Source organism: Copidosoma floridanum, unplaced genomic scaffold, assembly GCF_036245765.1.
Source record: "Copidosoma floridanum isolate Cflo_tuat_1 unplaced genomic scaffold, Cflo_Japanese_pri ptg000006l, whole genome shotgun sequence".
NCBI classification, from domain to species: Eukaryota; Metazoa; Arthropoda; class Insecta; order Hymenoptera; family Encyrtidae; genus Copidosoma; species Copidosoma floridanum.
In genome coordinates this window covers 28,241,823-28,257,229 of record NW_028321883.1, presented here as the reverse complement: position 1 = coordinate 28,257,229, position 15,407 = coordinate 28,241,823, and the positions used below count along the sequence as shown (strand labels likewise).

The window sequence follows — 15,407 nt, the reverse complement described above, 5'->3', positions numbered from 1 at the left end:
GCCACTGCCCTAGGTTAATCTAGTTTCAAAAACGGCGAGAGAATTAAGCAATTAAGTGAATTAAAGGCTCGTGGTAGTCGTGGTTGTCAGAGCGCCACCAGCTTTTTTCTATTCTCACACATTGTGGCGTGATTTTGAACTATCGAGAGCAGGCTCTTTCAGTACACATGTGGTTCTATAACCAACCACGGTCCACGGTTAGTTCTATATTGCGAACGAGAATGTGTATACTTTTTTAGATTTACAGTTTTTTTATGTATAATAAATAATACTGTAGTACAGCATAATATATAATAGTAATAATATATATAGTCAATTATTATGGCATTGTTAGGGAAACGAGAGGATCGAATACATGTGCCCTGGTCATCTGCGTAAGTAAATAAACAAATTTCGAAATGTCAGATTTATTTTAAGCTATGAAGTCTTTTTATAAGTTTATTCATGACACATTCATCATTTAATGATAAAGAGAAACACTCGAACATAATTTTGTACATATGTTTTTAGGGAAGAATGGCTTCAAGTTTACAAGCAGATTTATTCTGGCGATTTGACAGAGCAAAACAAAGCCTACGAGACTCTACTCGTGTGGAAAGCAAGGTTGTACAAATTAAACTAAATACTGTAAGGATGCAGTTCACTTTTGTTGAATAATAAGTGACATCGGCTAATTTAACTTTTAGGATAACCAAATTACCCGTTGGCATAGAATGCACACTAAATTTATTACAAGTTTGTCTACGGGATAGAGAATGGACTCCAAAAATTTACACTGGTAAAATTCCAGTATCCTATGAAAACGACTTACGTATGCTGTATTCGACTGTGATCATGAAGTTTTTAAATTACGTTTCTAATATTGCCAACAATAAACAAACATCTCTCTTTGTTGTGGCAAAACAAATGAATATTCCTGATTGGATTGTTGACCTCAGACATGATGTAGCTCATGGTCATGAATTGCCATCAATTGATGTTATGAGAGTTGTAGCCAATATATTACTGTCTTGGGTGCATGTAGGTAGTTTGTTGTATACAAAATTTTTTATTACATTTTTTAAGCTAGGAACGTTTTTTTTTTAACAACATTGCAGGAAGAATATTGGGCAGAAGAAGCTAAAAATTTTGAAGAATCTGAAGATGCATCTGGTGCAAAATGTTTTGAAGACGAGGATAATTTTATTAATTTAATTGAACTGTGGATAGCAGTTAAACTATACTTGAAGACAGACCACGTTCTAATATCAGATCTTCCGGATACTGAAATAAGGTTGGTGGTAGAATCAACATAACTTACAACTCAGAATACTATTAACTTTAACCTAAGTAATTTATTTTTCACCTTCGCCCCTTTTAGGGACACTTTGAATAATTCACTAGCTCGGCTTAACGCCAGTGATAGCTCTAAAGGGATAGCATTAACCATTAGTGATGATACAGAGCTTACAACTGTATCATTGTTGTTACTGTCCGAAATCTCAAAAAATTTCAACAGAGGTGATTCTCTGATAAAAAGAGAAAAAATGATAATCGATTTAATAGTTAATAACGAGGCATTTCTAACAAATTCCGAAATTTTATCGATATTTCTCAACGACGAGAACGTTAAAAATTGCTTGCCACATTCATTGATAGAATTTTGGAAAGATTTGCTTCTTTTATTGCAAGAAAAAAAAATGTTGCTATCTTTATTTTTACATCTACTAGAAATGGTTAACAAAGAAAAAGATTCCGACAGGAAACTTTTGATTTCTTTATGGATAAAATGTATGGCTCAAGCTTACAACAGACAAAAAATAGCCAGAAACATATTTCAAACTTTGGAGCAAAAATACGATCACGAAAATCAAAAAAAGTCGGTAAGAGATATTTTAAAAGCTGTACAAAAGGAAGTCGATAAAAACTATCCAGAATTTAAAAGTGTTCTATGTCTCAATGTGAATGGCAATTTTCCAAAGTGTTTGACAGACGAAAAATTCATAAGACGTTTAGTTTTAAATTTCAACGAATATTCAGAACACTACTTGCCTGAGATACTAAAAATATCTTCGTTTCTCGAATGCGATGCTGCTGCTACAGAAAAGATACTAGCTCTTATAAAAATAAACTCGACAACTGAAAACAATGATAATATGGATTTTGACGAAGTAGAAGAAGAGGATAAAATATTTACAGTCAAAGATTTACAAAAAATCGACAAGTCAAAACAAGACACTTCAAAAAAAACCAAGTGCCACAAAGACTTGGGAGATTGCAAGATACGTAACAAGGACTGGAAAATTGCGTCAAGTAAAAAAATTTACTACGAAAATTCGTCTTTAAAATTTAAGGTTGCAAAAAATTTTTTCCTAACTAAAAAAATATTATTCATTCCAGATGAATATGACTGGAGCACGTGTCCAATTGGAATACTGCCATGGCAAACGGAAGATGATCAATCAGACAAACTACTTACGGTTTCACCATCGGAAGTTCATTATGCCATTGTCAAGAATTTGGAACTTCCAAAGATCGTTAATTCCACCAAGCTTAAACTCCACAGTAAAATTAAATGGGAAAATCTGCTGAAAAAAAAGAGAAAAACCAAAAGGAAATCGAAGCTCGATAGTTCAGTAGCAGCGGAAGTTGACCAATGTGTGGACAACACAGAAGTGCTGGAAAATAACGCTTAATTGTGAGCTTAAAAAGTACGTTCAAATTGTATAATATTACCTCAAAACAATTCATGAAATTTTAATGTATTTTCTTTCAAATTTTTGAAACGAAAATTTTGTTTAAATATCTTGGATCATCGACAATATGGGTTAGAAAATATTAAAATTGCGTGTACATAAAATAAACGTTTCTTTTATTTGATTCGTATGCTAAATTATAAAAAATAAACATCATAAACTCAATATAACCATTTTTACCCATGTTTATAAGATACAAGTTAGACATGACTATTAACAAGTAAAAAAAATCAAAACATTCACCATAGAGCATAACAAATATAATGAACACACGCAATAATCAAGACTTTTGATTATTGAAATTAACCTGCACATACATAAAAAAACTATTTAATTTCCCACTTAGGCACCACTGGTGTATAAAAAATAAATGTTCGCATAAACAAACTCGAGCAATATTATAGCATAAATTATTATCTTGATAACTATTAATTTAACATTTTTTATAGTATAGAAAAATATGATGTAATTTATAATGTACTTTTGACAACGAAATTCGCTTTCAAAAATATTTGTGATAACTTTTTCAAACTAACAAAAATCCAAAAATCATTCAACAAATTTTTTCATAACAAGATGGATTTCTTTGGCGTTGAAATACGGGTAGAAATGTATTATTTTTTAAAAAGGAAAGTTATGCTTATCGGTAGTACGCGATATTTTCAAAACTTCTTGTAACTGTTTCCTAGATTCTAGGCCAAAACCATCTAAAGGTACTCGAGACATAGCAGCCACTCTGAAAAATTTCAAGTTTTTTAAGTATTAGAAAAATTTTTATTTTAAATTATTGAAAAATTGTATTCACCTTCCACCAGATAGATTATATAGAAATTTCCAATATGAAACTCTTAAATTTTTCGGCTCCATTATAGCTGCATGGAATAATACTGCTGTGCTGAAGCAATATAAAAACTTAACAAACCATTTAACTTCAGGTACTTGTCCACTTTCAACTCCATTGTTCCACAGCATCTAAAACAAAAAATTGGTATTTTAAAAATTAAGAGCAATTGAAAATTAAATTAATGATTTTTTTATGAAATTAAGTTAATTACTTGAAGAGCTTTCCACGCGAAATAAAGAGCAATAGTGTTACTTGGATACATGTAAAAAGACATACTGGCTATTAAACCAGCAGGAATAGCATATCGTGGAGAATCTTTGTTACATGCTCTTCTCAAAGAACAAGACACCATCTATAAAGAGCATTCTATTTATAAGTAATTTTTCTTTTAAAGCCAAAAAACATCATTTCCATTCATGACTTACTTTGTACAAACTTGCAAACCCTCCAAGAAATAGAGCTAGATCAAATGTTCCTTTTTTAAAAAGGACTTTTTTGAAGAGATGAGGTTTTTTAAACAATTTTTCCATACTAAAAACTACATTTAGTACCATTTGTACCCCTAAACCCAGGCTAAACATTTTGTGAGCACCCTGAAAAATTGTGAAAAACAATCAGTACAATACATTATCTTGTAAAAAAAAACCATTTTTGCACAAGTATGATCATGTACCCCTAAAACATAATGTAAACAACTGTTTGGATGAGGGCATGTCGTATGTTTACCACCCGATGTTTTTATTTTGTTGATCATCATTTCATACACTTTTAATGCTTTGTATACTAATTTCAACATTGAATTGATAGGCTTTTCTCTTCTATCAGAATTTATCTTGCTACTTGATTGTTTAGTATCAACAGTGATATTCCTTTCCTTGTATGCTTTTGTTTCACATGGCCCAACTATGAACCTATTTTGGATGATTTATTTTAATGAAACATTTGGAACTATACGATTGCATAAAATAAAATATTTGTGAAACACGTTTCCATTAACCTGATTATTTTATATATAGAATCATCAATGTTACTTTTACTTCTAAATAAATACAACAATGTTGTTACTCCAGCAGCAAATATATAAATTTCCCCTCCTGGAATAGCAGATAAATATCCTCTTGAAACCGCCATTCTGAATAAAGTTTCTGTAGCCTGAAATAGTATTGAAATTCATTATTAATTTACTACAAATTTTGCCGTGGTTAAACGATCAACGATAACTTACAATATTTGAAACATACAGGCACAACATAGGATGCCTTGAAGGTCTCTCTATAAAAAGTGCGGTAAAACTGGATACAAATGAAGGCATGAAGGAAACCGATATTACATTGAAATTGCCAAATAGCTTCCTGAAAAATAGTGTAGATTTGTATTTAAAAAATTTTTTTTTTTATTTTTTTATTTTTTCATCTGATTGAACAGACTTACCTTAATACACAAGTAAACATTGAAAAAGTAAATGCACTCCATGTCAAAAAAGCCGTAGATTGCATTATACTTAAAAAGGTTTTTTTCATATCACTTACTGTTGGAAGTCGTCCTTTTGTCAGCAAAGCAATCTGAAAAAGATAATCAGAACAACGAAAAGACATTAATTTTACCAAAAAAAATTTTTCACGCAAACACGGTACTTAAAGTAAAAAAAAAAAAAACAACCAACTTTAATTTAATATCCTTCATCATAACCTTATGAATCCCAAAGCAAATTAAGTTAATTTCAAGGAGATGGTTCAAGGCCACAGTATACCTACTCACCAAGTACAACATGGAGTATATCCTGAGACTCTCCTGCAGTGCATAAAGCCCAAGGCCAGTCGATGCATTAATACACGAATTGGTCCAAGGATGCACGTAATCCTTGCAGGTGGCACTAATGGCAAATTTGCTCAATCTTGTAGGCATTTTTCTAAAATAAAAAGTTTTCCTTGATACGTTTAATTTCAAAGAGCACCGATTTAAAGTCTCAAATCATAAAAAATACGTGCAGTAAAGTAAAAAAACTTCTTGAATAGATGTCCTTAGCAGTTGATTAAATTAATACATAAACTTACAAATTAAGACACAAAGGGTTTTGGTCGCGCAAAGCACACGGATACGCGTAAAACTCAGTGTTTGCGATGCAACGCAAAAAGAGTAAAGATAAAAAAGTTTTACAACCACATCTTCGGTTGACAAAAAAAAAGATAAATTAAATACACAAGAGATAAACAATGTATATATAACACTGTCGGGTGAGATATGAGAGGACGACGTACCGTTAGAGGAGAAGAGTCCTGTATCCGGAGTAAGTATTGAACGAGTATGAAAAATTGTACGGTCATTCCTTAACTGCTGCAACTATCAACTTTGCAACTGCAGGAGACGTAGAAGTATAAGCAAGTAGTTGCGGACTAAGAGTATGGGGAAGGCGGAGGAGAAGCTGATGCTCGAAGCACATTGGGTTTGCAAGAGGAAAAAAAAAATGATATAAGTAGCGGGTATGTGGCGACTGTCATCATTATTCCGTACTGCTGCTGTCGCGAACGTTGATGCGCGCTCTTAATTATAAGTATACTGAGTATAGGCACATCTGTGAAATTCGCGAGTAGAATAAAAAAAACACTGGAGTTATCTACTTCCTATACCTAATACCTATGCGCTCAAGTACCAACGGAGTCGATCGCTATGTATGCGACTTGCGTCTATGTATATAATATATATATACATATATGTTCATTCATTTTTCTCCTCCAACTTTCGCGTGTCTCACTTTGCTCCGCAACCAAAACTCATCCAAGTGACCTGCACTCGCTTGGTAAGCTGATATTATACGCGTATTACTTTTCTCGTTTAAATCATATATTATGTAACAGTAATTTTCAAATTTGCTCACAAGTAGCAAGTGTTAATAGTATGCATGTATAGTGAACTTTATGTGGTCATTTTTTAGAAAAACTCAAATAATATATAATCGTGCAATACGGTAATAAAACATAAAAAACATTTTTGACCATTTTTTTTTTTTTTAATTCCAGGCACACGAGTTAAGTATGCTTACTATCTGCAAACAATTAATTCCTTATTTCTCCCTTGACTTTACGTGTATTGTTAAAATTTGAATACGACCCGGGAATAAAAAAATCGCGAAAAAAACCGTACAAACAAGTTATGCAATACTGCTTATTATATACATAGTCATTCGCGAGAACATTACAACTCTAAACGAAAATACAGTTCGATACGCTAAGTATTGTGGAATAATATATATCTCGTATATCACAGTGAACATTGTACGTTACATTTTTCAAAAAAAAATATATATGTATATATTTCAAAAGTTTAAAATTTAGTACCCTCTTTTTTCATGCATGAAAAGAAATTTCCACTTGTTTTTTTCGACTTTCCAAAAAAAAATTGAAATAACATTTTGTATTTTTTTTCGCTTCAAAAAATTTAGACTATTTTCCAGCAATACCTAAATAATAGTAAGTTCATTCGATTAACCGTACGAAATGACCTCGGGTGACTCCAAGCTAATAGAAATGTATTGTGTGGTTTAGCACAAATTATTGACACGTAGCATATGTATACAATTTTGGGGTTCCAATAAATTTTTTTTTTTTCAAGTAATAACAAGTAGATAATAATCGTACATCCCAAAATCATCGAAAATTAAATGGATTTTGCGAATTTTGTGATTTGTGAAATGAAAATCTCAATTTCAGGTTGCAAGGAAACTATTATTCAAAACTTAAAAAGATTCTATTTAAAAAATGACGCTTACACTTGTAAACAATACATTTTAAAATGTTTTTATAACCAAGCATGAATTCATCCCCATGTAAAATCGATAAAAATAATTGTGGTCAATTCGTTCTGTGAACCAATGATGCTTCTGCCGTCTCTGAAGCAAACTCCTTTCCTACCAACAGAGCAGGCTGCAGCTGGACAAATCAAAGCACCGCCACGGGGATGTCGCCAATCTGATCAAATATTGCATGGCTGATGTGTTACGAAAATTTAAGATTTATTTAAGGTACCAATAAGTGACGAGCTTGACTTTCGGAGCTCGGTCGAAAGGTGTGCTATTGCGCATTTGTCCAAGCAACGTCCGCTCGATGGATCAATGAAAACTGTAGCTTGAACAAACGACCAAGTGTATCGAAAGCGGCCCAATTTAAACGTAAAGAGTAAAAAAAAATATTTAAACAGTGGTACTTCACGTTTCGTCGTATTAACCATTAAAAGTAGTGTATTGAGAATAATTGTTAAAATACCATGTGGTGAAAAGTGTAAAAATGTCTTTTGCGCATGTGTATTATTGTTTTCGAACGTAAATCGGATTTTTTGGGTACATATTATGGCAAAAAATGAATTCTTCCCCTTTCGTTTCATGATCTGTTATTTTTTATCCAATCCTCTTACAAATGGTACTGTATGAATTACCATTTCGCTCACACACCTCATCAACTGTTTTCGAATAAGTTCATTTGTTACGTTCCTCCCGGTATCGCAGCTTCATGCACACAATTAAAAGGTCGAAGAGAGAAAAATAGCATGTGGTTATATTTATTTAGCGTGCATTGCGCATATACCTACTTATGTAAAAATGAGATAAGCGTAGGCGGACCTCCGAGTGCTCTCTCCGAGTCGTGCTTAGATCGAATGTGTATGAGTATAGGATAGAAATAGAATGAGTAGGTATATACATATACATGTATCTAATACGCCGAGAGAAGCAAAGGCCAAAAGACAAACATGAGTGTATATAGCAACGCCTGAATAAAAGTACTTTCGGAGGAACGTCACTTTTATCATAGTTTTGCGGCATTTACTTCATCGATGAGTATATCGTTAAAAGTTATCGTGTAAGTACTTATTTATTTTGGAGTCGTCGACACGCGCATGCCTTATATTGACAGTTACAAAGCTAAGCTGGTGCTACTATCCTCTTCTTGTTCGCTGTGCCGTTGGCGTCCTATCGTCTTGGTCGAGGCTCTGTTCTGTGAGCTGAACGCGCAAACGCGGACCATTACACTACCTACCTACCTACCTCTCGGTGTATAGCTCAGAGAGAGAGAGTACCACCACCACCACCTGGGGAACGAGGAACGCACGTGAAGGAGAGAGCGAGAAAGAGCGCGTGCAGGTACAGGAGAAGGAAGAAGGAGAAACGTCGCCCGCCCGCGTCCGCCGTCGTTATACCGGAGGAAGAATATTATAATCGGCAGCGGCGGGGGGAGTAGCCGGAGAACAGCAGGGGCAGAACATATATACATATATAGACCAGGAGGAGGAGGAGGAGGAGGTGTAGAGACTAGAGAAGCCGTGAATGCCTACGACCTCGGCAGTCGAGTAGGTGTACACCGCGCGCGAGGCAAGCTGACAGCTGCTAAAGTGAGGACGTGTAGGTATATATAAGGACAGGGTGCCTGTTATCATAGGTATATAGACGAAGATCCAGAGAGAGAGAGAGAGAAGCGAACTTTGTCTAAATTAAATCTAATTTTTTCACCGTTACTTATTTATTATCATCAATCCACGTGCAATTATTTATAATCTTACCTTACCCTGCATCGATACGCGTACGTATATTACACACAGTCGTATCGTCGCCGCGGCTCTGCGTCTCCCCTTCTCTTCCGAGAGAAGAACTCACGCGTGCGCCCGTGCTCTCTGTCTGTGATGGTCTGATGTGCGAGCATCGAGCAAAACGTTTGTAAAATAACTCGGTATATACTTACACGGCACTCACGTCGTAGGAGCCATCATGATGCGTTCTCGTAATATCACTTGAGTGCGTGTGTAGCAGTGAGAGTGCGGGAAAAAAAACGAGATAATTACAAATATTGTCCCTCCTACCCTGTCCCTGCCCCTGTCCCTAACACAACAGAGTGCATGCAAAAATATATACCTCGTATACCTATATGTATATATATATATATACAACACACAGAGTTTTGGAGCAGAAAACCATTTCGGAGCACCAAACACATACATATATATATATATATGGACGTTTGCTCTCGTTAGCTAGCTAATATATACGAAGAAGCAAAGGCACAAGGATGATATTGTGCGCGAGTGTGTGTCTTTCGTGAGAGAGCGAGGAAGAAGAAAAGAGAATTAAGTATACACGATATATGTATACACATCAGCGTAAAAGAGAAGACGAAGAAGAAAGAAGCACACGCGAAGAATATAATATAGTATTGAGAAGCAGCAGAAGAGAAGATAGTGCGTGTGCCGCCGTCGCGAGTGTGTGCATATATAATTTATATGTATATGTATATTATAAAATAATATACATGAAAAGTTTCTCTTTCTCTCTTGCTCCGTCTGTCTCCGTCGTCCCAGCCATCGCATTATCTACCTGGTTCCCTCCCCCAAAGCTGTACACACACACACACCTTCACCCTATCTCCAACCCTCTTGCCCTCCCCCGAGCGACTTGAAATAAAAAAAAAAAAAAAAAAATCGAGATAGAGCGAGAGAGAAGGAGAAGAGGAGGAGTGTTTCAATGGATCTCTCGTTATAGAGTTGCAGAGAGTTTGACGGAAAAACTGTTTGAGAATCGCGGTTCGCTTGGTGATTGATGATAACGAAATAAGTTAAAGTCCGAGTGTGTGAGTGTGCGCGAGTGTCGCAACAGTATAGTTCGAGTGCTGGCTCCACCATCATCAAGCCATCCATCCGGGAGTGCGGTGCGGGGCCATCGCCGCCCGTAATCATCATCCTCTCGAGCTGCAACGGGAGCCCCCTGATCTTGTCACGACCATGAAGAAGAATAAGGCTTGTGCGTCGAGCGCGACCGCGAGTTGTGCCGTTGCCGCCTCTGCGTGAGGAGCGCGGCCGAGAGTAGATACGGCCGGGTAGAGCCAGCCAGGCCCGAACCCTACCCCTTCTCTCACCTTTGGACAAGACCATCCCCCGTGTCCCCTGCTCGGCCGGTTCAATCGTCACCATCCCCCTGTCGTTACTGCCACTGCTCCTGGTTGTATTTTCTCACAGGGGCCGGGGGGGAGCTCCGAGCAGCCACATCAGAAGAGAACAATCCTTGTATATTATACACACAGCTACGAAGCTATGTTATAAATATACATATACAGCTATATACATACATTTATATAGCAAAAACGAAGAGGAGCAGCAGCAGCAGAAGAGGAAGAATAGCAGACAGCGGAAAAGTGTGTGCGAGAGAGAAAGAGAGAGAGGAGAGAAAAGGCAGCTGCAGGTTAGCAGCAGCGCTGCGAGCTGCTGGCGGTGCCGCCGCCACCACCGCGCTATTGGAAAAGAGACTAAGCAACCCAACCACCACCACCACCACCACCGTGCGTATAGGTACATAATATATATAGACTACCCCAGCCCCTACGACGACGACGACGACGACGACGACAACAATAACAAGAGGAAGTAGAAGACGTGAGCAGCATCACCAGCCCAGGCAGCAGCCAGGATGGCCTCGAACAATTCACCGAAGCTGTCCACGACGGAGCGCGTGATTAAAAGTAAGTGGGTAATCACGCCACACGAATCTATAGGTGCCCATACTCTGTACATATATATATATATATATATATATATTACTTACTCGTGCATGTGCCACCTTTTCTACGCCCTCGACTCTTCTCCCTTTCTTCGCTCCTGGGTTAATGATGAGCGGCGACTAGCTCCGGCTTCTTCGTGTGTACATGCAATCCGTCATATATATATATCTATATAACAGTCGGTATAGGACGGATGGTATATCCAGAAAACCGGGATTGACCCCTGCGTGTCCGTGTGTCTGGGTGACGGTGTGTGTACGAGCGAGCCTCCCCTTATTCGACACTCACCACAGACTCACCGCCGACCCCGCGTATACATATATTGTATTAGTGGTGTACACACGGTTGACAGGCGGGCGGGCTGCCGTATATGTACATGTATGTACATAAATTCCCGTAGATGTGGGTGCGGGTATTTATGCAGTGTAGAGTGTATAGAGCTATCGACGACGACGAGGGCAACCCTCCTTTGCCTTTTTAATTTTTTTTTGTATCATCCACGCGATGAAGCTATTATCCCTATTCTCCATACCTGCGCGCACGACCCTTATTCGACAAAAAAAAAAAAAAAAAGCAAAAGTTGAACCTGAGGTATCGGCAGAAGGTGGGGGAGTATTTTTTTTTTCTTTCCTTTAGCGCTGCCAGGGCGGGTTAGCGACTGGTGACCGAAAAATTTTCAGGTTAGGAGGTACTCGCTACTATGTGTGCTTCTCTCCATCTCCAAGAGCTTTTTTTCCCCTGCAAGCTCAGACCACCCTTAATTGTAACCTCCATCGTGTGTGTGTGCAATATGCCTTGAAAAATTGTAAATAGGGGCTGTTGTTCAGAGTGCGTTACTGCTGTGCATACAAGTGCCGACGCGAAAACGGGGATGGTAAAAAAACTGTATACACACAAGAGGCGAAGAGATGTATATTTGTGACGTAATACATGCTCAGGGGGTGCAAGTACCCACTGCCGGTGAATCCTCGTTTTTCAACCTATACAGGGAACGGGAGAAGGGATGACGAGACTGCTCGCAAGCTCATCGTTGTGCTTTTTCAAGTCCACGGTACTTTTGTATTTATTTTCTTTTTTCTGTTTGTCAAAAACTTGTGCCGGTTGGGAAATCGATCGAACAATCTTCTCTTATTTGCTCTTTGATTGAAAAAAATTGTAAAATGGCACTTGTGTCCACATACCTATACTTGCTCTAATAAATGGAGCAAGCTTTCGGACGTACCCGGTAGTATTACAGCTCCCAACCCTGTAATTCAGTGTTTGTTTATTGTTAAACATTACAATATAGCGTAATAACGCACTGGTCAATCGTAAACTTTGACCTGTGACAGCTCACATAGAGTCCAGTCTCTAAGCGTGTCGTATTTGATCTCATCGTCTTTTCTGAGTAATTGATTTTTTCATTTTTAGACGTGACCCGCGTCAACCCTTGTCTTTTCCTCTAATGCGTTCGATCGATGGGGGAATTTGAGTAAAAGTCTGTTCTAGCGAGCATCACGTATATAAGTATAAGAAAAGAGAAGCGCGGCAGTAATAGCAGTGCCAGTGGCGAGAGCAGTTCTCGTTGAGGGAATAAGTATGCTTTAACGATTACTCCGATACTTTGGCGCACGTGTGAAGTGCGAGTGCATTAAGCGTGAATTGAGAGCAGGTTTTTCTTTTGCTCCTCGTGCCATTTTATAAACTCAGCTTCACGCGTTTTTTCCAAAAAAAAATAAATAAATAAATAAATAAAAATAAAAATAAATTAATAAATACACAGCTCAAAGGTGACTGCTAATGGCTTTTAGTTACTGCACTGCTTTAATAACAATATATTAATGTGCGACTGAACTAGAGTCCGGTGTCGTTACTTAAACGAATGCTGGTTTCAATAATAACGTTGGCTTTGAAAGTTCTTTTTTTCCAACACCTCTTTTACATATTTTATTATTAATATATATATTTTAACTACTAAGTACGTAATTTTCTTTTTTTTTGGTCTACTACATCCCACACATAGGATGGAAATTAAAAATTTTTTCACTTACAAGTAGATGTTTTTTTTTTTTTTTTTTCCAAACAAGTTTTATAATTAAATGAGCACGTCCAATTTCACGCTATTATGAATAGAGTAGCCTGCGAGTATAATTTCGGGGAAAAAATCGAGCATGTTTCGGGGTTCCCTTGCGAGCAATTAATTCACGAAAAAGCCTCTCCTTCTCCCCTCCGCCTTTCTCTCTCTCACTCAGCTGCTGAGCCAAAAAAATTTACCTACGTATTTTCTTTCTCTCTCGAACTAGCGCAATGTACTTATTTTCCTTTCATTTTTCAAAATTTGTTTGAAGTTAGGACTCCTTTTCAACCTACTTAATTTTTTTTTTTCCCATCTACTAACGCGAGCTCTATATTTTGTGAATCTATATGCGCGTCAGAAGAGCGTATGGAAATGTTTAATTGCCCACGAATTTGAACTCGTACAGTTGATTGAAAAGCGTCGACTTGACCCACGGTAATACCATTTACTTTTTCAGTTGCACGAGCTTACAAATCGTCACGTGATGCAAACATCATTATTAAGTATATATACAATATTATATATAGGTGTCAGTAATTCGTTTATACACAATTACGATGAGCGCGCGGAGATGATGGAAAAAAATTTAGTCCCATGATTGGAAAATCGTTAATCAATCGTCGATCGATTACCTTTTTTCTTTTCCATTTTGCTCCTCGTTCAATATTCGCTCGTCGTTTTTTTCGCACTAAATAATTTACCTACTCGCTATTTGAGTATATCCCTCGATCACTCCATTGCGCGCCAGATTGAAGCCCTGCATTGCTTCGGTCGTAGCGGAAGAAATTAATTTTACTCAAAGTCGTTGCAAGGCTTACTTTATACCCCCGTATATCAACAACATTTCTCTAGCGCTGTGGGGTTCGATTACCTTTTTACGTGAGAATAGATCATAAAAAGCAATCTCATTTAACAGTATTAAGCCACTGAGGGGTTAACAGATCCAGATGAGCTGTACCGGAACTAATTTGTCATGTTGCTGATGGTGGCACAAAACCTTGTCACCTCTCTGTTGCAGCTGGTAATTTTTCCATTGAGATGCAACGTTTTTTAATCAACACATTTTTTGTAAAAACGTGCCGTCTTTTTTAGATCATATTTGAATGTGTCTGATGGATATTTAAAATGTCTTTTTTCTTTCTATAAAATACAAAGTGCATATAACTATGTGAAAGGTTTTTTTTTTTTTCAGAAGTGGCCGTAAAATAAATATTTGCAGTTTTCCTCTCGTACATTCGGTTAAACGTATTGATCGATCGAATCCGGTTGTAACATTTTCGTCGAATGAAAATTTTGGCACAGTTTCACGGCATCGGCATCAAAACACCATAGTAGGTCAATTTTGCAAAGAAATCAAGCCCCGAGGCATGTGTAACGCTTACACCCAAAATCAAGTGCAAACGCCCATTCTTGCCGTCTCTACATAGGCATATACATCCGGGGGCGCACGAGATGCTCGTAAGTCAAATTCAAGTTTAAAATCGGAGCTATTTCCCGAGACGACGTGTGTATCCTACTTTTACTACTACTACAACTATAAACACACACACATATTATAATATGTATATGTGCTCGTGATGTATGGTGTAGTATACGCGTGTGCAAGCTTCCCCCCGCGTCCGTCTGATCGATTGGATCATTACCTGCGCGCTCGGGCGAACGCGCTAGAATGTGCGTGTGTGTGTGTATATAGAGGGTAGGTTATACCTACTTACGCTGCGCAACGACGAGAAAAGAGAAGGCATTTTCGTCGCCCCCCCCCCGGAGCTTGAACTTTCGCGCCGCATAAGCTTCCCCCCCCCCATAACTAAGCTCCGCGAGCCCCCGTGTGCCCTTATCCCTGTATTCGTTTGCTAACTGGCTCTCTCTTTTTCTCTCTCTCTCTCTCTCTCTCTCACTCCTTGTGTATATGCGCTTGCAAGGGCTGATTTAATTTTTTTCCACGATTGAGGTAAACACTTAACCCCAACCCCACGGTGTTCGTTCAAAGGGCGACATTTCCACAGACATCAAAGTTTCTTTGGCTACGTCCGACATCCGTCGTGTTTTTCTCCGGGAAATCAACAACTGACAGGGCGAATTTACCGCACGCGCTCCGTCGGCAATCGATAATATTGCGAAGGGAAATTTCGGAAAATCGCGCGACTCGGGAAATTGCAATGATCGATCGGCACTCGGTCTGCGCCGTGCATGCGCGCGCGTCCCCCCCTTTCCTGCGTACAACATATATTATGTCTGTG

General features: G+C 37.8%; 3 protein-coding genes across 11 annotated transcripts in view; 2 read left to right on the top strand and 1 right to left on the bottom strand.

The window, feature by feature from the left end:
• Positions 1 to 185: 185 nt before the first annotated feature.
• LOC106645161 (uncharacterized) lies at positions 186 to 2,823 on the top strand. Its single transcript, XM_023391343.2, has 7 exons — positions 186 to 197; positions 335 to 374; positions 511 to 603; positions 687 to 1,020; positions 1,098 to 1,273; positions 1,361 to 2,292; positions 2,380 to 2,823. Exons 4-7 carry the CDS (start codon positions 814 to 816, stop codon positions 2,673 to 2,675), a joined length of 1,611 nt encoding a protein of 536 aa, XP_023247111.2. The 5' UTR covers positions 186 to 197; positions 335 to 374; positions 511 to 603; positions 687 to 813; the 3' UTR covers positions 2,676 to 2,823.
• Positions 2,824 to 2,834: 11 nt separating this feature from the next.
• On the bottom strand, positions 2,835 to 9,431 carry LOC106645160 (transmembrane protein 135). Of its 2 annotated transcripts, none has more exons than XM_089598210.1 (10): positions 9,306 to 9,431; positions 5,338 to 5,488; positions 5,011 to 5,141; positions 4,805 to 4,931; positions 4,577 to 4,731; positions 4,253 to 4,490; positions 4,005 to 4,172; positions 3,791 to 3,931; positions 3,541 to 3,707; positions 2,835 to 3,471 (listed from the first exon to the last, which is right to left on the bottom strand). In XM_089598210.1, exons 2-10 carry the CDS (start codon positions 5,482 to 5,484, stop codon positions 3,357 to 3,359), a joined length of 1,389 nt encoding a protein of 462 aa, XP_089454336.1. In that variant the 5' UTR covers positions 5,485 to 5,488; positions 9,306 to 9,431; the 3' UTR covers positions 2,835 to 3,356. The 2 variants fall into 2 exon arrangements, with proteins under 2 accessions (XP_089454336.1, XP_089454335.1); XM_089598209.1 differs by lacking the exon at positions 9,306 to 9,431 and adding an exon at positions 5,838 to 6,188.
• Positions 8,894 to 15,407, top strand: part of LOC106645154 (serine/threonine-protein phosphatase 2B catalytic subunit 2) — a 69,521-nt gene continuing 63,007 nt past the window's right edge. For 4 of the 8 annotated variants that reach the window (XM_089598204.1, XM_089598203.1, XM_089598199.1 and 1 more), the window contains exons 1-2: positions 8,894 to 9,819; positions 10,100 to 11,072. In XM_089598204.1, coding sequence (XP_089454330.1) covers positions 11,021 to 11,072 — 52 coding nt within the window. In that variant the 5' untranslated portion in view covers positions 8,894 to 9,819; positions 10,100 to 11,020. The remainder of the gene's footprint in view (positions 9,820 to 10,099; positions 11,073 to 15,407) is intronic. The other 4 variants (XM_089598206.1, XM_089598205.1, XM_089598200.1 and 1 more) reach the window with 3 other exon arrangements.

Excerpts from the sequence above, each read along its gene's own strand:
- LOC106645161 (XM_023391343.2), top strand. The coding sequence starts at position 814 with ATGCTGTATTCGACTGTGATCATGAAGTTTTTAAATTACGTTTCTAAT. Across the intron at positions 1,021-1,097 it reads TATTACTGTCTTGGGTGCAT|GAAGAATATTGGGCAGAAGA; the intron begins GTAGGTAGTTTG and ends ACAACATTGCAG. Across the intron at positions 1,274-1,360 it reads CTTCCGGATACTGAAATAAG|GGACACTTTGAATAATTCAC; the intron begins GTTGGTGGTAGA and ends CGCCCCTTTTAG.
- LOC106645160 (XM_089598210.1), bottom strand. The coding sequence starts at position 5,484 with ATGCCTACAAGATTGAGCAAATTTGCCATTAGTGCCACCTGCAAGGAT. Across the intron at positions 5,142-5,337 it reads TATACTCCATGTTGTACTTG|ATTGCTTTGCTGACAAAAGG; the intron begins GTGAGTAGGTAT and ends TATCTTTTTCAG. Across the intron at positions 4,173-4,252 it reads GTTTACATTATGTTTTAGGG|GGTGCTCACAAAATGTTTAG; the intron begins GTACATGATCAT and ends ACAATTTTTCAG.